Genomic DNA, 24,292 nt, shown 5'->3' with positions numbered 1-24,292 from the left:
GTAGGTATATGCTATGAAAAATCTTAGTTCTTGATAGGAAATAATACCATATTAGTCCAAATTAAGCTAACCCAATTCAGACTATATATTATCCAGCAATCCCAAATCAAATTTGAATTTCAACACAGCAGAATAAACAATTTGAAATTCTCAGGCTTAAAAGAATATATAAATAATCTAAGCTTCAAACAACAAGAACAATCCTAAATCAAGTTAAAGGGAAGAGAGATGACACCAACTTCTATTGGTTCACTTAGTGTGGACTACATCCGGTTCTCTGCTACCGATGGAGGTTCTACTACAAATGATTCGGAGAAAAACCCAAGAGTTTACAACACTCGAAGAATAATCTCTTTTTTCTCTCTCAAAAAAAAAATCTCATGAATCACTCTTACAATAGCATTCAAACTCTTTAATGGAAGAAAAACACACACACAAATAACACCAAAGAAAACACCTCAAATTAGTAAGGTTTTCTTCTTCTTCTTCAGCAAAATAATACCCTCGGCAGAGAGTAAAATGCTACTGCCCTCTGCTCGTTTTTCTCTGATTTTCTCCCTGCCCTCTGCTCCTTTTTCTCTCATTTTTTTTTTTTTCACACACATTCAGCAAAACCACCCACAAAAGAAAACCCATGAAGCAGTTACTAATTTTTCAGTTACTGAAGTATTGGGCCTTTGCTGATTCGGGCTCCAATTTCTTAACAGTTCTTTCACAGGATTCACTTAGATCAATAATTCCAAACATTTGTGCACTTATCCCCTTTTTACGATATTTCCGATTGGATATCATTTTGTTAATTCAGGACTAGGAAGGTCCTGTCCATCTCCATGTACATTTCATCTTATCAATGAACTTGATTCATATTAAACATATTGGCTTTTGAGTTGTATCTTTAACATTTAGCTTCTAACTTTAAGGCAGCCCAACTTGGAACATGAAATCCTGCCTTTCATTATAAAATGTGAATCAAATAACGACGCATGATAGGAAATATGTATACATCAGCCAACAGGAAATAAATAATGGCGATAAAGATAGTTGGTACCTCATATAATGATGATATTGCTGATGCCATAGCCTCTTCTCTAGGAGGTTCCAAAGCCTGAAAGAAAAACAATTATTTGGCTACTGTAACCTATAGACAATATCATCAAGGGAGTTGGAGATACCAGAATACTCACCTTTGATAAAAACGGCCTTATATAACCTAGAGAAAGTAATTTAATCTGTAAACATAACTCCACTAAGGGCATCCGATGCATCTCAGGGACCTATGATCATAAAGAAGAATCACAAAATAGCTAAGAAAAATGACATCCATAGGAGCACAAGTTGATAACAGCGATGGAAATTTTAAAAGAAAACTTCACTGCAGACAAATACCTGAAAAGGGCGCATGAGGTTTTCATATCTGTGACGTGTGTACAAACAAAAGCAAGTACCAGGTCTCACACGTCCAGCTCTTCCTCGCCGCTGCCTAGCATTTGCTTGAGAAATCCAATCCTCAACCATGCTTGATAATTTCTACATGTGACCGATTCAAAGACAATAATCAACAAAAGACTAGAATAATATGGAAAAAACCAAATAACTTCATGGTAAATGCAGCATCAATTTTTTTTAATCTTTTATTAGGAAAAGGAATTATTTAATGCTATCTTGAACTGATAGTTCTACCATTCCCACCAAACCAATTATCTTTTTAATCTTATTTTTAACAGAAATGACTTTTTATCTCTCCCGTATATTTTGGTTTACCACTAGATTTAACAATATCAACATGTTCTCTTGTTCCTTTTGAAGACTAGATTAGCTCTCAAGTATTTGTAGTTAGATCACATACTCTAATTGTATTATAAGTTCATATGATTGAGAAAAAATCAATACAGATTCATATTTTTCCCTTTACTAAAAATCCTCGTAGGTTGCCTTATAAGAATCCAGCTTGCCAAAGGCTTCCTTTGTTGCCACTGGGCACCAACTCAAGACAAAATCAAGAGAAGTTGTTTTCAAGGTCTTCTTCAAACTTTTCTTTATGGAAAACCAGAAGATTCTATTCTACTTCAAAATTTCATGTCTTAGTTTCCGTGGCTTACCAACTAAACAGTACTGTGTAAAGTTTGCCTTTTATTTAGTTCTTTAGCTTGTCAATCACCTCATAGTGAATAGCAAAATAGCAATCAGATGATTCTTTTTTTAACATGAAACGAGAAAATTTTATTGAAATAATGAAAAGAGACTAGTCCTCAAAAATATAAACCTCCACCGAGGGAAAGAACAACAATTCAAACAAAATCAAAATCACCCCAAGAAAAACAAAAATAATAATCCAAACAAAACACCAAAAATAAAGGCCAAGAACATAGAGCTCTGAGCAAAAGAGACTTGAAGGAAGTAGGAGCCAAGGAAAACTAAAAGAACAAAGGTCTTCTAGGTTAATAAAAAATAAAAAAATAAAAAATAAAAAAAAAACCCAACTGCGTTAAACTCCAAGCCGCCAAAATAAAAGGCCCATAGATTTCTCAAAATCGCAAATATAGACAAATTTGTGAATAAATATATATAGGCGGAATGCCACAACCACCCAATTTCAACTATGGTTATGGTAATACAAGAAGAGTATGACCTTCTGAGGATTGTAACGGTTTTCTTTATGCCTTCCACTGTCTATCACATAAACCACATCATCAATCGTAATACTGGTCTCTGCAATATTCGTGGCTATTATAACCTGAATTCCAAGATATTTCATAATCATCAAAATAACACCATAGATGGAAAACATTAAGGAGCAAAAGAAAAGCTGGGTCGAATCAAGTACAGAAGTAGAAGAATAGGCAAAACTGAACAAATAGCATTCCAGCTAAATTATGCAGCTCTAAATTAGAGAATTAGTTCAAGATTATTTCCTTGTACATAGTAATTTGTTCTTTCCATATAGGATTAGATGGATAACTTAATTTTAGCACATTAATTGATAATCCTCTTGTATATATTGAGCATTTCTCAATCACTCACAGAATAAGAAAACATCTTCTCTTATACCTAGCTTGAGGACAACAGTCCTACCGGAAGTCTAAATCATATAGCATTCTCGTGTGAATATATGCAGGTATAAAAAAAACTAGGGGTGCATATAGAATTCTAGAAACCAATCAAACCGATGAATGTCAGTTGGTTTCAACCCACATCTTGGTTAGAGCAACATGAAAGAGCCAAATTGGCCTAATGATATTCATATTTTATATAGTACAAAAAAAGCATGGAGGTCTTGGTTTTGGTGATCTAGAAAACCAAAATGTGGCTTAGTTGGTGAAATGGGAATGGCGGTTTATGCATGATAAAGAAGCTTATTGGTGTAGGGTAATAAAGAGTATTCATGGGAGTGATCACTTTGAATGGTACACGGCTGGAAAAGAAGGAAGAAAACTCAGAAATCCTTGGATTACAATATCTTGTGCCTGGCAACAAGTTGCAAGGTTTGCATCCTTTAATCTTGGCAATGGCTCTAGAATTTCCTTTTTCCATGACAGTTGGTTGAACTCTTCTCCTTGAGTGCTTTGTTTCCAAGATTATTCATAATACATTCACTCCTAATGGCTCGGTTTTTCATCATTGGGATCCAATTACTTTATCATGGTCAATCAACTTTTAGAAGGAAAAGATGAAGAGATAAAGAGATGTTGGATTTTCAGAATCTATTGCTACTATTAGAAGGAAAGAGGATAGTTTTGAAAGACAGGACGGTAGATATTGGTCTTTAGATGCTTCAAGTGTGTTTTCGATGAAGTCATTATTCAAGCATTTAAACTCTTCTTCCCCAATGGATGGTAAGTTGCACAAAAACTTATGGCATTCAAGCTGTCCAAGGAGAATCAATATAATAATCTGGGTAATGAATTTTGGATCTCTCAATTGTTCCCTTGCTATTCAAAGGAAGCTGCCAACTCACACTCTCTTGCCATCAATTTGCCCCGTGTATGGAAAATTCTGAAGACAGCCAGCATTTATTCTTTGATTGCCAATCTTCTTTGAAAATCTGAAGGAAGTTGTTTGCAACATTTAATCTACAATTGGTTTTTTCAATGGTTTTAAGGAGAATGTGACTCAGATTATAATTGGTCATTCTTTAAAAGCTCACACTTCTATTGTGGATTAATGCTGTCAAAGCAGCTTTGTCAGAAATCTGGTTTGAGAGAAATAAGCATACAAATCGCTTCAATGGTTTGATAGTTTTTGAGATTGCTCAAGTCAAAGCTTCTTCTTGGTGCTCCCTTTCTAGGAAATTCTTTGATTATTTAGTTCAAGATATTTGTCTTAATTGGAATGCTTTCATTCAATCAATGTAATCATGTCTCTACGACATTTAGTTTTATTGGATTGTCATATTTTGTTTTGCGATGTGATGAGGGTGCTACGGGTGTGTTAACCTAGTTGAGATAGTCGGGTGTACCTACTGATCCTTAGTTCTAGTTCTTGTTAGTTCAAGTGTTTCTTTGTAATTCAAACATTAGTCTTTTTTTCATTTCATCAATGAAAAGTGTGTATTATTTTGTGGTGTCTTTGCACCTAGAGGAATAATAGAAAGGGTTGCAGAGAGGAGAGACAATTGAGGAGCTTCTCCATTTGCCTTTTCATGAGAAAGGGTTGTTTCTGTGGTAGGCTGGGGGGTGTATTATTTTGTGGTGTCTTTGCAACAAGAGGAACAATAGAAAGGTTCCAGATGAGAGACGATTGAGGAGTTTCTCCATTTGTCAGAAAGGGTTGTTTCTGTGTTTAATTCAGTTGGGTTGCAAAAAATCATGCATATCATTAATATGATTGATTGTTCTGTAATGTCACAATTTCACTTGCCGCGACCAAGTGAACTTTAGGTCCTCCATTTGACAGAATGCCTACAATAGTCTTGGACAAAATAAAAAATAAAAAATACTTAAAAATAGCCCCTGCATGTTACAAAACTTGCCTTGCGGATGCCATAAGGAGGCCGTAAAAACACCTTTTTCTGATCAGTAGATGCGATGGATGAATGCAAAGGAAGAATCCAATCAGAAGCCTGTCCACCAAATTGGTATGAAGCAGCTAACCTATCATACAACAAGTGAATTTCTGACACTCCCTGTTATGCAACATATGAGGTATTAATTTTCGAAGTAAAGCAAATACAAAAATAATAACATATTAATACAAATACAGAGTAAACAATAATAACTTACTGGCAGGAAAACGAGTATGGCTCCCTCATCAAAAGCTTTATCCACATGAATCACTAAATCTTCAAGAAGATCATAATCAATAACATGTTCGTTTAATCTTTCCTGCACAATAAAATAATTGGATCTTTTATCAGCAGAACTAGAGCTATCTTATGGGTTGACTTCAAAAGAGGAAACAAATAGCTATGAATATCTCATGTTAAAGAAAATTACCAGATTTTTGTGTGTTAACTCACTGTATGATTGATAACAATCTGAATTGTAGTGAGGATTTGTACAGGCTTCAGAAAGCAAAGCATCATCACCCCATCCAGATAATATGAGGTTTTTCTTTCCTCTTCGAGAATTGACTGGAGCGCTCTGAATATTTTCATGATACAAGAGTTGTAAATCTATATAATGGCAATCAAGATAGTCTACGATAGGCAACTGGGAAATTATATCAGAAATGGAGGTTTTACATGCCACAATGTAGTAAAAATCTGATCTGAATCGAGAGTTTAACATCCCTTAAAGTAAACACATGTCAAGGGGCAGGGGGAACTGTGATAATAGATTCTGCTGAAGATACAGCAGGATATAACTGCTTATGATCAGCATTTGATATGTACAATTGACAATCTGCGGCAGATAGTACAGAATGTGTGTTTATTTAATAAAACATGTAATTATACGACACTTTCACAAAGAATGGGATGGGTAATTGCAAATACAGCATAATTTAGATACAATGTAACAAATATAGCCATTAAAATATAATTGCTTGCTAAAAGCAAAAATTAAAACGGACGATGTGGTAAGTTAGCTTAATAGTTTTGGTTATATTCTTTTAAATATTTAGTTTGTTGTTAAATCCACTATAATAGTGTTCTTTAAACGGAAAAAGAAAAAAAAAAAAGAAACGTCAAGAGATGTATTTAAAAACAGGTTATGACTAATATAAATGGATGGTTTCTATAAGTAGAGGGCTAGTCTCTTGTATTACTTATTTAAATCATAATAAGATCCTTTGGGTTAGATTTCTGGGAGAATTCTCTCCTTCCATGTTAGTCCATGAATACCATGACTACAGTTAATCCATATAAAAGTTAAATATTGATTCTAGTCGATCAATGTCTTGGTTTGTTGTGGATTTAGGAATATCAATGTCTACCATTTATAATTTTTTATTAAAAAAAAAAAGAAAACCTTACAACATTTGGGTCTCAAGAAAACTTGTAGGAAATTAATTCCTAGGTAGGTGGCCACTATGGATTGAACTATTGACCTCTTAGCCATTTATTGAGACTGTCTCCTTTTTACCATTAGGCCAATAAAAGATGGTTAATGTCTACCATTTGTAATAAAACATATTGATTACCAATATTAAAGTTAAACGATAACTAATAAAGCTATAGTTGCAATGTCTACCATTTATAATAAAACATATTACTTCTCTCCTTTGTCACTTCACCGTTACATGTTAGTCAATGAATACCATGACTACAGTTGGTCAATATAAAAGTTAAATATTGATTCTAGTCAATCAATGTCTTGGTTTATCGTTGATTTAGGAATATCAATGTCTACCATTTGTAATAAAACATATTGATAATCAATATTAAGGTTAAATGATAACTTATACAGCTATATTTGCAATGTCTACCATTTATAATAAAAGATATTATTTTTATTAAAAAAATGTTATATTTGCAATCAATTTCTTTTTTTAAAAAAGTTACTTCAATCGTAGTTATTTTATAAAAATACATATCTGCAAATATTTTATTAGAAAATGGAGCTACCTAATCAAAATTCCTTAAAGTGGCTTGCTCGTGATATGTAAATCTAGAGGGGAATTATTCCATGTATGAAAATTTACTGAAGACAGTATATTTAGACTAAGAAAAGAAAATAATTCTTTCTTAAGGACTCAATAGTAATTATTGAAGCCAGGTTTGCAGAAATAGAAGTTGTAAGGAAAAACTTCGGCATTGCCCTAATAAAATAGGAAATATGTCTCCTGGTACCTTTTTGCCGCTTGATACTTCATATCTTATGGCAGCAGGGGAGTCTGAAGCAAGGTGGTACCCAGTACTTTCATATATATCTTCAAGAAAGTATGTGGTCACAGGATGCGTCCTACCCTCTGCAGTGATTACAGGGCAGTTACCAAAGTACCCCGAGAAAAGGTTTGAATCTACTGTCGCAGACCTGAGAATCAAAAGGGTTAAGATTGAAGAATGATACCAAAGCTCTAAATATCACATATTTATATTTTGTATTCATAACTAATGAGCAGACTGGATAAGATGTGCAAACATACATAAGAATAACCTTCAGGGGAGATGAACTTTCAACAGAACGTTTCTTAATCAGATTCTTCAAAACAACTAAGAGAAAATCGCCCTGTAGAAAATGAAGTTTCATGTCAACTATAGTTTCATCTTCCAAGACCGCTAGAAATCCATTACTTTTAGACAAGAGACAGAACTTTCATTCAGTTTTAAGGATCCAAATGAAAAAATGGAAAGGGGAAAATAAGACATCAAGTCTCTAATTTAATAAGATCCTTAGGCTTTTCTAAAACATCCTTCATTAACAGCCACATAAGCATTCCATTAAGTCAACTAATGGAAGAGATTATTGAGAATCATATTCCAAAACTCAAGGACTAGAGTATCTATTTCAAAACCTCCGAGATCAAATAGACATCAATCCTACAGCATGGATACCAAAAAATTAATTTGCCCAAGAATAAATGAATGGAACAGAACATAGATCAAGAAAACATATTGCTTCATCCCTGCATGAACATCATTAAACGTATGGTCCAAATCAATTACGTCTTGATCATCAGAAAAAAGGGTTTTTGATGAAGATAAATAAGACTAGAGTTAATACCAACTCACCAGCAGAGACCGTTCATGTACTTCATCAACGATAATATGAGTGACACCAGTTAAAGTTTCATCTCCCTACAACTCAAAATTATAAACCGCAAAAACTTGAGAAAATAGATACTAGTTATTACAAACTAAAATAACGCTCAAATATGTTCATTAATTTCCCAAGCAAAACCCAACAAATTTGATCCTATATTTTTGGTTAAATTAAAAGTTTAGTACCTGAATGCCCAAGATTATGTCTAATAAGTCCCTATACTTTCATAAGTTTCTAGTACGTCATCAAACTTTTAATTTTTTGTCTTCTTAATTTTTATAGATTTCCATGCCCATAAGTTAGGTGCACATCATATTTCGTTTGTTTTCCTATTTTACCATGTAGTGTCAATTTCAAATAGTGTATGTCACTGGGAATCAAAAAAATAGGAAGACAGACCACAATTTGTCTTAGAAGAATCCCCGTCGTACAGAATAGTAGTTTTGTATTTTCATTCCTGCAATAGGAAAGAAAATAAGTAAAATAATAATAACAACAATGACTAACCGATGTGAGAAGAAATGAGATAAAATTTTAGAGGAAAACAACTCTCTTTTCATCTTGGGTAAAAAATGTCTTTTTATCTGGAGAATCTGAAAGTAACCCAAAGTAAATGACGGTAAGTAAAATTCCAAGTATTGCATAGGCCATACCAAATATATATCCTAGCTACCAGAACAGTAAAATGGCAGAACCATTACGAGAGACAATAGTACCCCTAAGGTATATTAAGGTATATTTGGATGAGATATATGTTAAATCACCGATGAACCCGAAAACTTAAGCTTATGAATTATAAGAAAGAGTGGGAGGACTGAGTCTAAAGTTCACGAACAGGGCCTGCCTTAGGTGAAATTTGTGAAGAAAGGAAGGTGAAATTTATGGTAAGATAAATTTGATTATAATCAATATTTTAACCCTCCACCTAACTTATGGGCATGAAAATCTATAAAAGGCCCAACAAGTGAAAATTAGTATTAATTGAGGGAGGAAATGACATTATTCGGGTTCGAGCGCATGACCTCTTGCTCTAACACTAGATTAAATCACCAATCAAACCAAAAGCTTACGTTGATGGGTCATGGTAAATTAGATTTTATTATATCATAACTTAAACAATATATTTGAGTATAAGCCAAGATTGTGGATTTGGAATTGCATTAGAGTTGTGAGATACCAATCCTTGTTAATGGAAGCCTGGGGTAGGTTTTATGCATATAGAGGTCTAAGACAAGGCAATCATCTTTCTCCTTTTTTCTTTTTTCATCTGGCCAACGTTACAAGTAGAATCATCCCTCGTGGGGCAGAGAGGGTTTCTAAGTGGGTAGAGACAAGTTGGTCTCATCTCGTACCAGAAATTTGCTTTCTAAGTGGGTAGATCTTCTCTCATCTGGGAAATGTGGAAGGAAATTATGGTTTATTCCTAAGTGTGGAAGGAAATTATGGTTTATTCCTAATTATTATTTTCCTTTTTGGTATTGTCCATTTATGTATTTTCCTTTAGTGGTTTTTTTATGTCAATTTATTCACCATGTAAAAGGTTGATTATGTACTCTGATTTATTTAATAGTATACAAAATTAACATGGTATCAAAGTATTAGGTTTTGTTTCATTGAACCTTAGCCGTGAAAGCCTTGTCCGTTCTTTGCCTCCGTCAATCGACGACGATAGAGGCAGACCCGTCGCCCATTAGGGTTTTAGTATAGTTTTCTGTCATGCCTAGTCCACATCGCCATGTCTCAGCCTGTTTCTTCCACCTCCGCCCTACTCAGCCATCCACCAAAGTTAGTCCAGCCGCCATTCTGTTCAGCTGTCACCATCGACAATTGCACTTCTTCTGCTGCCGACCTGCTCACTCGGTTTCGTCTCCCTTGCACAGACCCGTCATTTCAGATTGCGTCTTTTTCCTTCAGTCCACATGTGGGTTTCGTCTTTATTACAATCGCACGCCCACTCAATTCCGATTGTTTGTACTGCTACATCGACTAGGGTTTTTTCTCAAAGCACTAGGGTTTTGCCTCATTGAACTTTAGCCGCCACCCTGTCCTCGACAGAGGCAAATCCACGCGAATCCCGATCTCTTGTATCAAACACATTTGGGTTTTCAGTCTAGTGTTTTTGCCATCATTCAAGCTTTCACCACTGCTAAGGTTTTCGATCTGCCTCTGTTCGGACCTGTTGTCTCCAAATAATCTGCGTCGTCGTGTACCCTTGCACCAACCAAGGTGTCCTCCGTCGCCCTGATTTGAGGAGTTTCACCAGCCATCTAAGGAGTTTGCACGGCCTCCCAGATCTAGCTCTCCACGCGCATAGACAGCCAGACATATGCGGTTCAAACCCCTCGAGCCCACAGCTAAGCCAAGCACCTTCTGTCCCCCTACTACCGTCCCTTTTGAAATTGAAAGCTCCAACACCATCGTCATCGTTGTCCGTACCCTCTACCGTCGAAGTCATTGCTCGCATTGTTCGCTGCTGCTCGCTTGTATCTACTGTTGAAGTTGTGTTGCTCACGATTGTACCGAATGGGTTGTTTATTATTTTCCCCGTCCAGTTCACTATTTTCGTTTCGGTTCACCCATGGTTTGGTGAGGATCAATCCAACATCTTGCTCAACTCATTTTTGGTTCATCAACTGATTCTGTTTAGTTAGTCCGATTCAAAAATTTGTTTAGTGACTTGGTTTGGCTGACTTGGTTCGGTTTAGTTTAATTTCTTTGGTTCATCTGATTTGGTTTGTTTGATTGCTTTGGTTCACTTTGCATTTGTGGATTTATGTTTAATTTTTAAATCAATTGTTCAAGGGTTTTGTTGTAGATCGCTCTATGAGGTTCTTTGTTTCAGCCCAAAAGTTCTTCGTACGTTTTATTATCGATCTCTCTACGAGGATCTTTGTTTTCAGCCCAAAAGTTCTTTGTAAGTTTTGTTATCGATCTCTCTATGAGGATCTTTGTTTCCAAACCAGAAGTTTGTTTTTGTTCTTCGTGGGTTTATGTTTCCAACCTACTTCATGTTTTCATTCTTTGTGGGTTTCTGTTTCAAGCCCAGATCTGTTGATTTGATTCGGAAGTTTTCTTTGCAAACTCAAGTCGTTCGTCATTCTACTACCTTGAGTTTGAGGGAGGGTGTTAAAGGAAATTAGGGTATATTCTTAATTATTATTTTCCTTTTTGGTATTTTCTATTTATTTATTTTCCTTTAATGGTTTCTTGATGTCTATTTATTCACCTTGTAAAATGTTGATTATGTACTCCGATTTACTCAATAATATACAAAACTAACAGAAAAGAAGAGGCCCTTATTAATCTAAACCACTTCTGGTCTTTTTTTAGACTATGTCAAGGTTAAAAGATTAATAGAGAAAATATTTATTGTTGGAGTTCCAGTGAACTCAGGGTGATCTATGCAGTAGGGACATTTCCTTCTTCTTACTTGGGAACAAAGAGTACAAGAGAAACTAACGTCTGGGCTGAAAAGATAAATGCAATTACAAAAATTAGCAAATAATTAAAAAAGAGAACACCAGGATGAGGCATTCATCCTTCCAATTTCAAATTGATCGCTCCACTTAAGTGATTTATCATGCAAACCCCTCTGATTTTTCTCGAACCAAATTTCAACAAGAAAGGATTAAACTGCATTTGATCATAATAATTGAGATTGGGGATTCAAAGAAGGACCAACAAGGATTTGTAATACATTATCCTTTAACGATTATCCAAAGTTTCACTGAGATGAAAGATAGCCAATAGTTTATACCAAGAAGCCGCAACAACTCTACAATCAAAAGATAGGTGTTGAAAATTTTCGTTTGCTTCCATACATAGGAGGCAGATTGAAGGAGACAAATAATGAGCTGGAAGCTTCTTTTGGATGGTGGTAGTCTAGTAGAACAATTTAACGATCAAAAAATCATGGCCTAAATAAGGATATTAACTCTCTTGGGGCTGTTAGATTTACGCAAAATCTGAAAACAACTTATCGATTGCAATGGAGGCTGCCAAGTGTTTAGATAAAGATTTGACTGAGTAAATCCTTGACAAGCTTCGTTTACTACTGTCTTAGAAAGGCTCAACCTTTTTTCCAATAGAACTTTTAAAAGCTATTCAAACTCCAGCATTCCACATCATTCAAAAGCCTTTTAAAATAAATTGCCCAAGACAAAGTATCTCCATCCCAATGGTCATAAACCGAACCATTGGGAGATAGTGCAATCCTAAAACTCAAAATCGAGAACTGAGTGGACAAACATCAACCCAAGGGTGATTCCATAATGAAATTCTTATACCATTTCCCATCTGATTACTAAAGATTAAAAGATGCCAATGAGTCAACTTGCAACCACACTTTGGAATACTAATCTAAGGGCTTCTTAGACTCATGCCAAATTTTCCAGCCTCATGCCAAGAGAAAGGACCCTTACCACAGGAGAGGTGCAAGGAAAAACCGAAAATACCGCTTAAACCAACCAAAGCCACTCATCGGTTCGGGTTGGAACCGATCGGTTAGGCAGTATCAGGTTGAAAATATAGGTTGGGTTCGGGTTAGGCAACAAAAACAAAATGGGAAACCGGTTTGGTTCTGGTTTTCTACAAAAATCGAGCCAAATCGAACCGCTTACATCTCTAATGCTCAGGTCTAGGTGCAAGGATCCCTTCTCCCTCAATGAACACGAACATCCCTCGAAACCAGAAGTAAGGTAAGATCCCTCCATGAGAGGTTGACTAAAAACAAAAGAAAGAAGACTCACCTAAAGATGGAAAAAAGAGAGGATAGACTGCAATATCACATCTGTGAGGTGATACATATGGGGGAGGAAAGTTGAAGATAACAACGGGGATCACAATCCATGTACCTAAAACTAAAACGGTTAAACCACCACTAAACCTGAAAGCTTACGCTGATGGATCCAATATATATAACCATAAGCATACTTTTAAGACTCTCTCATTTATAGGGACTTGAACACAAAACCTCCCGTTCAAATACCATGCAAAATGACCACTATACCCAAAAATTTAATTTGATGTATGACAATAAATTTAATCATATCAATACTTTAACAAAAACAAAGAAAATTCTCAGCCCTAAAACAAGGAAGCCCAGCCCATTGGGGGAAGGTCCACTAGGGAAAATTGACACCCCGATTGGAAAGTGCTTCATGTATTATCAACAACAAAAAGAAAACAAAGAAAACAAGACAACGAGAGAGATGCTAGCAGAAGTGATTTCTTAAACATTCCCATAAAACAAAGAAAACAAAACACCGAGAGAGACGCTAGCAGAAGTGATTTCTTCAAAATTCCCATTCCTTCTTTTATTCCAAATGGCCCCTAAATAAAAATAGTAAGAAAGTATATCTTTTTGTTTCTTTTTCCTTCTTTTTCTCCTTGGAACAATTGACTGAAAGATAATATATCGATTAGTTTCATCAAAAGATAATGTCCATGGTGAAATGACTATAAGTGGAGGCCAATGAAATATTTCACATTGTAATGAAATGCGAAACCAAATTAAGGGATTAAATAATATAAACATAAAATACAGTAAACTCAAAAAAATCCACAAGTTTTTTAAAGCACGTGTACCTTGCACTATCTAAACGAACATGATAACCAATCAAAGAGCCATTTGAACCCGGGGCAGGCTCGCAACGTTCATCAGAAACTCTTTCCGCAACCGAAATAGCCTACAAGATTAGTACCATAATTTAGGACAGAAAAGCTAAGATTTAAGATTTTTATTCATTAAGAAAACAAAAAAAATAATTAATAATGAATTTAAATTAAAAATTTATAAAAAAACAAAAGAACAAAACAAAAAACCGCTAGAGTTGTTTCATGCTCGAGGGAAAAAGAAAAAGATCCTCTAGCACACTTGCAATACTCTAAGAAGCGAACATGAACACGAGATATGTCACGATACGACACAAACATTGCAACACACCAATTTTTGAAAAGGAAACACAACTTTTTGTTGATAAAATGAAAAGAGATAACACTCAAGGATACAATAACCTTAAAGAGGATAGAGAAATTGCGAAAAAACAAAAGGAGAAGAAATACTATTGAAATATAAAGAGGATAAGACATCAAAAAGCAAACACTTAAAACCTAACAAACCAACTCCAAAAAGGAAACCAAAACTAGAGAGCACATAAACTATAAAGTCAAAGCTAACAAAAGTCCAACGAGCAGACGAGGTAAGAAGTCAATATGGTCGAAAGTGCGAGGACCAAACCACAAATCAACCCAACTTCTAAATTGTCGCTTCCAAGTTCACAACTACTAGGAGAAAAAGCGCAACTTCATAAAGACAAAACAGTAAGACTTAGGTGCATAAACACAAGAAATCCACAAAATTAGTTAAATTCCTAGACAAAACCACCAAACTATGTTTTAACTGAAGGAGAATGAGGACGAATTAATTTCATCTGAAAACCACATTTTCCAATCAAAAGCGTTTGTCAACCAGAAAGACTCCTTTTGAAATTGTCTGTGGCAGACAACCACTCAGACTCATGTCGTGGATCATCAATATGAACTTTCATCAAAGAGTGGAAATAAACCTCTGAAGTGGTATGAGAATACCTACAAAAAACGTCGAAACGGATGAAGAAATGGGCCGATAAAAACGACAATAAAAAAACGTGTTGATCAAGTAACGACTAGAACAACTTTGATTTTGGGGTAAAAGAGACCAACATCCAATGCGAAAATATGATCGCTCAGTTGAAGTGGCTCGGTTGAAGTGATTCAGAAGGTTAGGAAGACATCATATCGAGTTCAACTTCCTCCGTGGATGAAGATTCATCTTGTCATTCACATGACCAATTTGGAACCCTATCACCTCGACCTCAACGACAAAGCTCGCAATGAAACATCAAGACCCAACATATGCATGAAATTTCAATATGATGCCCCATTCTCTCTCCTCCTCCCTCTCCGGCCTCCTTCGACCATAGTTCTTCTGTCCGGTGTGGTAACTTGAATTTTTACAAGTTATTGTCATCTTTGATGAGAAAAACATTAAGATCATGAGAGAATAGAGCAAAATTACATTTCTTGTATTTATTGAATGCAAAACTAGGATGTATAAAATTTTCTTTTTTTAACGGAATCAAGCCTCTTCATTAAAATAATAAAATGAGACTAATGCTCAAAATACAAAATAAAGATACAAAGAGCAACAAGAGCAAAGCATCAAGAACTGCACCTGGGCATCTCCACTAGGTTGACGCCTCCTTAGCACCCTCATCATATCCATACAAACTATCCAAGTGGATAAGAAAATGGAACATCCAAACCAAAGAACAACGAACAAAGCAAAACATCCAAGAATAAACTAGGATGTATGAAATTTTCATCACTAATCTAATTAAAATGCAGGAAAACAGATGAAAACATAGAAGAAACAGCCCTGCATTGGCAATGGCATGCAGCAAAAAAGAGTATGCGGCAAAGTCGTATTGAACACATGGAAGGGACCACCGAAAACTGCAACAAGCAATGTGAAAAAGTTGTCTAACGCACTTGTAGTGGTCCTGAATGGCAAAGTGATCCCTGCATCCCGCTATATATAGGCAGATATGAAAAAGAGAACAATCAAAAACCCAAAGAGCTCATATCATTTTCTCAGAGAACATTCCTCCATTCTCGAGAGAATTTCCTCGGAAAACACCACCATCGCCTACCTCCAACTCCGTTGGGAACCAAAGCTCAAGAGATATCTCTTCCTCCTTCCATCTTCCTCTGCATCCAAAAGCATAGTCAAGCAATAAAAACATCTCTAAGCTGACGGGAAGCACGGCATTACTGCTGACAGCTTGTTCATCTTCTTCCCTTTTTGTTCTTATTTTCTGTATTTCATTTAGACATTGTACCGAATCTTTCAACATCCAATATATCATGAAATTCATCTATCTCTTTTCCACTAATACTTTTCTTATAACCGTGATTAGCTAAAGCATTAGTGGGTTGGGGTGAGTTTATCATCACTCCGATGAACATAATAAGGGTAAAAGTTCATTTTGCTTAATGTGTGTATATTTCCGACTCTTGATTCCATCTAACCAAACAGACCAAATGGTAACAACCAACTACTCAAAAGGGCAAGTGGTTATGGATTTCATTAAATAAAGTAAGAAATGTATTTAGAGATAAATTCAACCTTACGTTCCAATAATCTAAAGCATGTATCATAGAGATATGACACATGTGGCTAACTCACTGAGGTTATGAACACGGACGGGAACTTGGTATTATGTTCAAAGGACTGATGGTACTCATCTCAACCCCATTTCTTTTGTCTACACTTTTTCATCACATTTTCCACTGCCTCCCACTGTGCAAGCTGAAATTCACCTCTCACCTTTGGACTATTTTACTTACTGGTACTGCCATTTTATTTCTTTGCAAATATCAAACACTACATGCACATTATTGATATATTGATCTGTGAAACCGAGTAAGATAATATTACTAGAACAATCGAGTCTTACGAAAATCCCCGTGTTCGACCTTGGACCTCACCGAGACTACCTCTTATTAAGTCTATTCTTGGGCTTCTTAAAAGAAAACTTGTGATTGTTAATTGATTTAATCCAAGGTTATTCGAGCGTTGTATGCAAAATACAATATGGTGACCGCCTTCTATCTCCTCTTCCAAATCCGAAAGGTTTTGGAAGATGAAAAGTTTGCTTTAAGTCCTACTGATCTGGCGCCAATTGCATTAATTTCTCCAAGTAAGAAGCAACAGCCTCATGAGTTTTCACCAAAAGTCACGTCTATTGAAACACACACAAAATGTGCATTATTTGCCTTAGATTTAGGATGGTTTTTTATATTTTTTTTTTATAAAATTTGACGTGTTTGCTAGTGATTTTCAGAATATATGATCGAGAATGGCATTATACTCAAAATGAGTTAAAACAGACCAAAATATGCTTAAAGGAGTCAAAACCGAGCCAAGGATAGAAAAAAGTGAAGAGAAGATAGAAAATGTCCAAGGAAATTAAATGGCAGGGCAGCATAATGCATAGCATAACGACACTACCCCGTTACGGTGGAAGGAAGTAACTGTTCTAATTGGAGCGTCACTAAGCTACGACAATTGATCTCATCGATCTCTAAGGATTATACTTGGCCTTTTACGTTGTTGTAATTACTATAACTTGACCATGTACACTTGCACGCACCATCTATTCCCGAAAAAGAAGTAGACCCAAAGAATTTATTGAAAAATGACATTCTCTCTCGTGACAATAATGAACAATTAATAATGAACAATTAAATCAATCCCTTAATACCCTTAGTGTGAACAGAGAGAACTTAACGGAAGAATTTAATTTGGAGGCCATCCATGGATGGGCGAAGAAGAGACCATTTCCCCTATTTTCTCAACTCCCCAAATTAGTCTCCAGAACAAAGGCCTTATCGATTTTCCTAAAAAATTATTCTCGTAAACGTCGTTCACATCTGATTACTAAGGATCCAAATTTTAATTCATAAATGACATTTTGAAAAACACTTTTTTACCTAGTTAATTCAAAGAGACCCTAACCATCATAATTGCAATTACGAGAAATGTGACAATCTACAATCAAAGGGTATGCCATAATGACGGAGTTGCATATGCTATAATGACGGAGTTGCTTTCTAGCCTCCGATAATCTTTTTCTCAAACATGTTTTCAAATATTTGCGAAAACCTTTTTCTAACCTTTTTCTCTAACCCCGTTTTCTAAAACTATTTTCTCTGAAATGGGGTAAACATTGCAAAATATGCCCACTGCGCCATCAACTATTCAAATTCGAACTAACTTGTACATGGGCGAGAACAAGTGTTGCACAATCACTCCATGAGCCTCTCAAAAGTGTGATTTGACATGTACATATATGTATCATTTCATATGAGATGGAAGATATCATGAGCAACATATGTATATGTATCCTTTCATATGAGATGGTAAAGATATCATTTCAGCTATAAATGATGGAAAATGTCATAAACAACATATGCTAACAAATATCATCAATCTTACTTCCTTCTAGAGCTCAGATATTAGATTTGAACCAATACACGTCACCATCGACAATATGATTTGCAGGATACTAGCAATAAGATTTCAATCTCACAACCATAAAGATCTCAAATGAAAAACTTATGGTTACCGCTATTCTTCTTGGTTGTGTGCATACTATGTTGCACTGTCCACCACATCCCGATTCAATCATCTCATCCAATATAAATTGTGGAACCTACGTAAAACAAATGTCAGATAAATCTTCAAGAGGACAATATTCGGAAGACTAGAAGGAGAAATATTGCAATATGCTAATCTATACAGCCAAGCAGAGCACATTAAAAAAAATAAATAAATAAATGATTTATGAAACTCTTAGGAAACCACCTAACAAGAATACTTAAAAAAAATCAAGATATCAGTAAATAAATTACAATATAATAGCCTTTCGAAAGAGAAAATACTCTCCCAAATTCTCTCAATGGAAATTCCTACCAAAATGATCCGCACCCCCTAAGGTGCCCAACCTAGACAGCACTAGTTAATTACCCATGATATCCCTACTAATCTTACCCATATGTGATACACCCCTAATTAGAACTCTCACATAAACTAGGTACTGGTGAAATCACTGATTCATTAATTTTTTTTTTTCTTTTTAGAGAAAAGGCCAATAATATTGGAATAATTGCACTTGAAACAAATATGAACCTGAGTTGTCTTTCCAGAACCTGTATCCCCGCAAACAACAAGAACATTATTCTCCTTCAGCAGACGCAATATATCACCTCTTAATGAAGCAATGGGAAGCGCATTCCTGTTTTTCAACATCTCCTGGATGGAGGAAAGAAAAAAAAAAAAAGGTATTAAGGAAACTGTTTGAGAAAACTAATGAATAAAAAAGGTTGTTTTTGTAATAAGAAACTAGCACTTTCCATTAAGAGCTTAAAAAATACGCATTAAATTACTACTGAACTCAAAAACTTGAGTTGATGGATTATACTTGAGTTGATGGATTATAGTAAATTCGACATATGATCAATACTTTAACACTCCACCTTCACTAGTAGGGTTGAAATTTTGCAATTGGTTATCAATATTAGTTGAGAAGGAAATGGGATCATAGGATTCAACAAAGAACTTTCTCCTCTAATATTATATTCAATTACTACTTAACCCAAAAGCTTAAACTAACGTATTGCGGTAAATTTAATATTTTATCAATACTTTATTAAAACCTGCTAGTTACAAGTCATTTGTTATGGTAGCAGACATCTTTTCCATTTTGTGACTTAGTGTTAGTTCTAAAGATCTAGATAAAGACTCCAGGGAACAACAAATTCTATTTAGAAACCAGAAACTTATAGGTGAAGGTTAATTTAATATTATATCAACACTTTCCACTCTCCCTCACTTGTAGACTTGGAAATTCGTTTAACACCCAACAAGCAGGAATCAATACTAATTGGAGAGAAAATAATATAGCAGGGATTTAAACGCAGGATTTCCTCGATCGCTTGCTCTTATACCATGTTAAATCTTTCTCATTGACCCAAAAGCTTAAGCTTATTGTACTGGAAGCATCACAAGTATTTTTTGTAAAGAAGCGATTGCAAGAGTATTAAAGAAGCTCCGAAATAGATTGAACAGACCATTCCAAATGGGCAATGGAGATGGGCAATATTCTGTTTGCGTCCATATCTTCCACATAGAAACTCTTGTTTTTGAACCACATACAACCAAAAAAAAAAAAAAAAAAAATTGATCCGGCAACTTTCAATCTCAATTATGACCGAACCTGAGCAAAAAAGTAAACAATGCCGAAGAGTGATCCTCATCGATGATTTGCTAACGAGGAGAAAAGGACAAGTTGGGGAGGGTGGTAGTCGTTGTCGGAGAAGTTATCGGACAAGGTAGATAAGAGGAGAGAGGGGAGAGAGAAGTTCACGGTCGTTGGTCTCTTGAATAACTATGTAGTACTTGGGAGTTTTGGACCAACTTTCGGCTTTCAGTGTTGGGTGGAGGCCTCACTCTTTTGCAAGTGCTCTAAGTCTTTCAATTGAAGATTTTGGAACTATTTTGGGGGAATGAGCCACGATGACCTATTTTTGGAGGCACAAATATATCTAACCCAACTTTTAAAAGATTTATATTTTTTTACCTTTTGCTTATGTCATCATTGGGTGAACTACTAAATGAACCAAAAATGCATTTGTGGCCTTCACTTCTCGATTCTTGCTATCAATTCTCGATTCTCAATCTGCAACTTTAAAAAATAAAAAATAAAAAAATCCAATCTACAACTCTGTTCCTTCTTCGATCTCCAGATGATGCTTTTTTTCCTTCTTCCAAAACTTCCTTCTTCAGTTATACTGCATTCTTTTACAAACTTGTATTTTTGGTTTCTAAAGATTGACGATTTTGACAAACCTCTTCATTACGGTACAAGGAGAGGCCACCAGTGAGAGAAAATGCAACGTTCAAAAATTGAATGAGGGGCTCTGCTGAAGAACAAATCAAAAAGGACTTCCACAATAATCTCCCCAAAATAAGCAACAAAAGCCTCCTCTAAATCCTCGGATTTGGCAATTACATGAAGTCCCCAAATCCATTGATCTTCCTTCGGTTTCATACAAGAAGCATACCTACATGAAGTCTCCAAATCTCTTTTTTTCTTCATCATTTTGTGAATTCTTCTGCAAATGGGTGCTTCTTTTTTTTTAGGAGACAAGCAAGAATCGATTAGCGAAAAGATTTCTTACCATAGAAGCGAATTGAGAAGGTGGAAATAGAGGACCGAGATGGAGAAGCCAGAATCAAGAAGCGAGAGCGAGATCTCCACTCCTTGCACGTGGATCTTTGTTGTTTTGGTAATTTCACACCGTGATGACATAAGCAGAAGACCAAAAAACTTTGTTTCATAAAAGTTGGGTCAAATCTCATTTGGGCCTCCAAAAATAGGTCATCCGTACAAAAAACCCCTATTTTGGATCCTTATTTGTTTATTTTCCTTGGATAATTTTATGGTTGTATTTGCTATATGTTTTCTTTCTTTTCTTGTCATCCGTAAGGATCCTTATTTGTTTATTTTCCTTGATATCACTTTAATTTGCTATATTTTTCTTTCTTTTCTTTTCCTTTTTCACTTTTGGAAGATCCCTCAAACATCTATTCCTTTTCATTACATTATTCCTTTTCATTATCTCTTGTTTAAAAAGGTAACAAGTCGAATTTTAATTTTGATTTTGGAATTTTAATTATTGGGTGGAAGTGAGAATAAAGAAAATAACTTAAAAGTCTCTTTGGTTGTTGGAGAAAAGAGATATTTTTATTTTTGATTGAGGAAAAGGGGGAAATTAGATTTAAGAGTTTATTTATTTAAATGGAAACCTCCTCGGTTTGCATGCTATCAAAGAAAAAGGAAAAATTAAAAGAAAAAAACTCTTCTTCTTCCTTCTTCGTGAGCAACGCGCATCCCCTCCTCGTGAGTTCGGACACGCCCGCCGACTGGAAGCCTCGGACGCGAGTCATTGATCACCGTTGCCAGTCCAACGGCCGATTAGATGCCATCGCCAATCCGAGCTGCACACGCCCGCGATCAAAAACCCTCAGATGCAAGCCACCCATGCCATCACCGATCAAGCCAAAAGCCACGCACGCCGTTGCCGATCCAACCACGAGCCACATTGCCGATCCAGCTGCAAACAAAGCACCGCCAGCCGTCATTCACCGCATAGCTCCGCCGTCGTCATCACTGTTGTTGGCATCCACAGCAATTTTCGTCCGGACAGCTTCGGGTCTTCTCGTGTGGCCCTCTGTTGGGTATGAATTTGGTTGTTTTTGGTCAATTTCTTGGGTTTCTTGAAAGATCTTGGTTATTTAGTGCGATTTTGGTCTGACAATTGGTTTAATCTTGAATTTGGGAGGTTGAAGTTGAGGTTCTAAGGCGTTAGCAGCTACCCAATTCTTAATTGGTTTAATTTTAGCAAGTTTTGGGATAAGTTACGTGTGGATTGTTGGTTTCAATTGTGTAAGTTTTGAGGATTGGCCTCACAAGTTGAACTGTGTGTTTATGGATGGTGTTAGACTTCGAATAAAGTCCTTTGCTAATTTAAGAGGAAGGTTCAACTGCTTGATTGCTAATTGCTTAGGCCTAAATCTGAGGTAAGTGCTTCGCTACCGATTTGCCCTCGAACCCAAGTTGTTGTTAAGTATGAGATTGTATTTTAAGCATGATTTTGTGACTGTTATGAGTTACTATGTGACTAGCTGTGTTTGACGATTGTGTGTATGTGTGTGGTGGTGGGGGGTACGAAGGCTTATGCTTATGCCATGAAAATTGTGTTGCATGTTAATGTTGTAGTATCTGAATGATACATGTATTTTGAAATTGTTTGACCCCTTTCAGGCATGATTAAAGACTATGATGGTATGTTTATGACTATGCTAGATTGATTGTGACTATTAGTATTTCTATTGGGTCACCACATCCTTATGCTTATAATTGTATCCCTCGGTGTCACAACTTATGAAAGTGTGCCTTCGGGTTCACCCCTTATGCTTATGCCTATGCCTATACCTATACCTACAATGTGAAATGTGCACTTAAGTCCTGGTAGGAATGCTAATAGCTCACCTAGTGGGCTCTATGGCGGGTCGCTTACTGGATATATTTATATACTCATTCTTTTCTCTACATGCTTTCCGATAAAGGTAAAGATAGACCGACGAATGGCAAGAGGGATCCATGACCCGATCATTGGGACATGACGATGCTTCCAACTTTACGTTTTATTTTATTTTATTTTTGGCATAATTTCGGTTAGGTGTCTGGCATTTAGAACTTTTGGTATTTCGCTTATTCGTTACCTCATTTATTGATTTATTTAATTTGTTCTAAATCAGAGTCAGGAGTGCCCCGAAGAGTTTTATGATATTATTAAATTTTAAATAGAAGTCTCATTCCTTTATTTAAAATTTTCCTTTTTGAAATATACATTGCCAAGCCAATGCATGCATGTAGTAACGTCCTAATAGCATGGTAAAAAGTCGGGTCATTACAGTTGATATCAGAGACTAAGTATTAGGTTCTGTAGATTGACTTACTAGGTGAGTCTAGATTGTCCCATTGGCCATAAATGAATTCTTCGTCGTCGCCTGATATGTCCCTTAAAGGAAAGTCCTTTAGGATTTTAGGCATGAAACTTTACCTGAATTATAGTCGTAATTGACGGAATTTCTTGTAAAGGCTTTTGTTAAAGTTGATCACGTGTGGTTATCAGGAGATGACACCACAAACAAGAGGAAGGGGCGGTCGAGGTAAGAATGTTAGTAGGGAGTAGGACCTTGAAGTACAAGACCCTAGGGTGCAAAAGCTAGAAGCGCAAGACCTGCCACCTCTTGACTCTTCTGGGTCAACCTGGCAAAGGGTTAGAGCAAGAAGCGGGCCTCGAAATCCGACTATACCCCCATAAGTGCAGACACCTCCAGAGATCCTAGCCGAGTATACTGCCATGGTTGTAGCAATTGGAGAAGTTGTTACGAAGGCTATAATGGGGCAACTAAAGGACATCATGGCGGAACAGATATCCCAGCATGTTCAATTGTAGCGGTACCTCCCCCACAGGCTCCAACGCCGCAACTGCAGAATCAAGACCGGGCTTCGAACCAAGTTGTGGCATTTTAGAGGAGGCTAGGCACTTGCGGGACTTTAAAAAATACGACCCCCCGACACTCGATTGGTCGCTGAAGGGCCCCACTAAGGCGGAGTTGTGGATGTCTTCCATAGAAGGTATCTTCCAGTACATGAGGTGCCCTAAAGAGCAGAAATTACAATGCGTCGTATTTGTGCTCATTGATAACGCCAAGCGCTGGTGGCACTCAGCAGAGAGAATGATAGATGTCAATGGAGGCCAGGCAACTAGGACCAATTCAAAGAACGATTCTATGAAAAATACTTCTTTGCCCACGTGAGGTACAACAAGCAGGCCAAGTTTATGAACCTAAAGAATAAGACCATGATGGTGGAAGAGTATGAAGAGGACTTTGACAGGTTGTCTTGTTTTGCGCCCGACTTGGTGTCCCCTGAAGCAAAGAGAGCTGAAAGATTTGTTCAGGGGCTTCGAGATGG

At 36.2% G+C, this 24,292-nt stretch overlaps 1 protein-coding gene across 7 annotated transcripts in view; it reads right to left on the bottom strand.

Annotated features, from left to right (window-relative positions):
- The window catches only part of LOC120070220 (RNA helicase family protein), a 97,882-nt gene that overhangs the window by 23,262 nt on the left and 50,328 nt on the right, over positions 1-24,292 (bottom strand). For 6 of the 7 annotated variants that reach the window (XR_016531159.1, XR_016531171.1, XR_016531172.1 and 3 more), the window contains 14 exons: positions 18,874-18,996; positions 18,311-18,397; positions 13,728-13,828; positions 8,541-8,598; positions 8,111-8,176; positions 7,525-7,607; positions 7,229-7,412; positions 5,433-5,579; positions 5,220-5,321; positions 4,970-5,122; positions 2,630-2,734; positions 1,387-1,527; positions 1,185-1,274; positions 1,049-1,105 (listed from right to left, as the gene is read on the bottom strand). Coding sequence is in view for 4 of the 7 variants with exons in the window: in XM_039022092.2 (XP_038878020.1) it covers positions 1,049-1,105; positions 1,185-1,274; positions 1,387-1,527; positions 2,630-2,734; positions 4,970-5,122; positions 5,220-5,321; positions 5,433-5,579; positions 7,229-7,412; positions 7,525-7,607; positions 8,111-8,176; positions 8,541-8,598; positions 13,728-13,828; positions 18,311-18,397; positions 18,874-18,996 (1,497 nt within the window). In the remaining 3 variants the exon portion in view is untranslated. The remainder of the gene's footprint in view (positions 1-1,048; positions 1,106-1,184; positions 1,275-1,386; positions 1,528-2,629; positions 2,735-4,969; positions 5,123-5,219; positions 5,322-5,432; positions 5,580-7,228; positions 7,413-7,524; positions 7,608-8,110; positions 8,177-8,540; positions 8,599-13,727; positions 13,829-18,310; positions 18,398-18,873; positions 18,997-24,292) is intronic. The other variant, XM_039022093.2, reaches the window with a different exon arrangement.

Source organism: Benincasa hispida, chromosome 1 (genome assembly GCF_027475165.1).
Source record: "Benincasa hispida cultivar pf3 chromosome 1, pf3_genome.v1.1, whole genome shotgun sequence".
In the NCBI taxonomy this organism is placed as follows: Eukaryota; Viridiplantae; Streptophyta; class Magnoliopsida; order Cucurbitales; family Cucurbitaceae; genus Benincasa; species Benincasa hispida.
The sequence above is the reverse complement of the archived record's forward strand: the minus strand, read 5'-3'. Positions and strand labels throughout refer to the sequence as shown.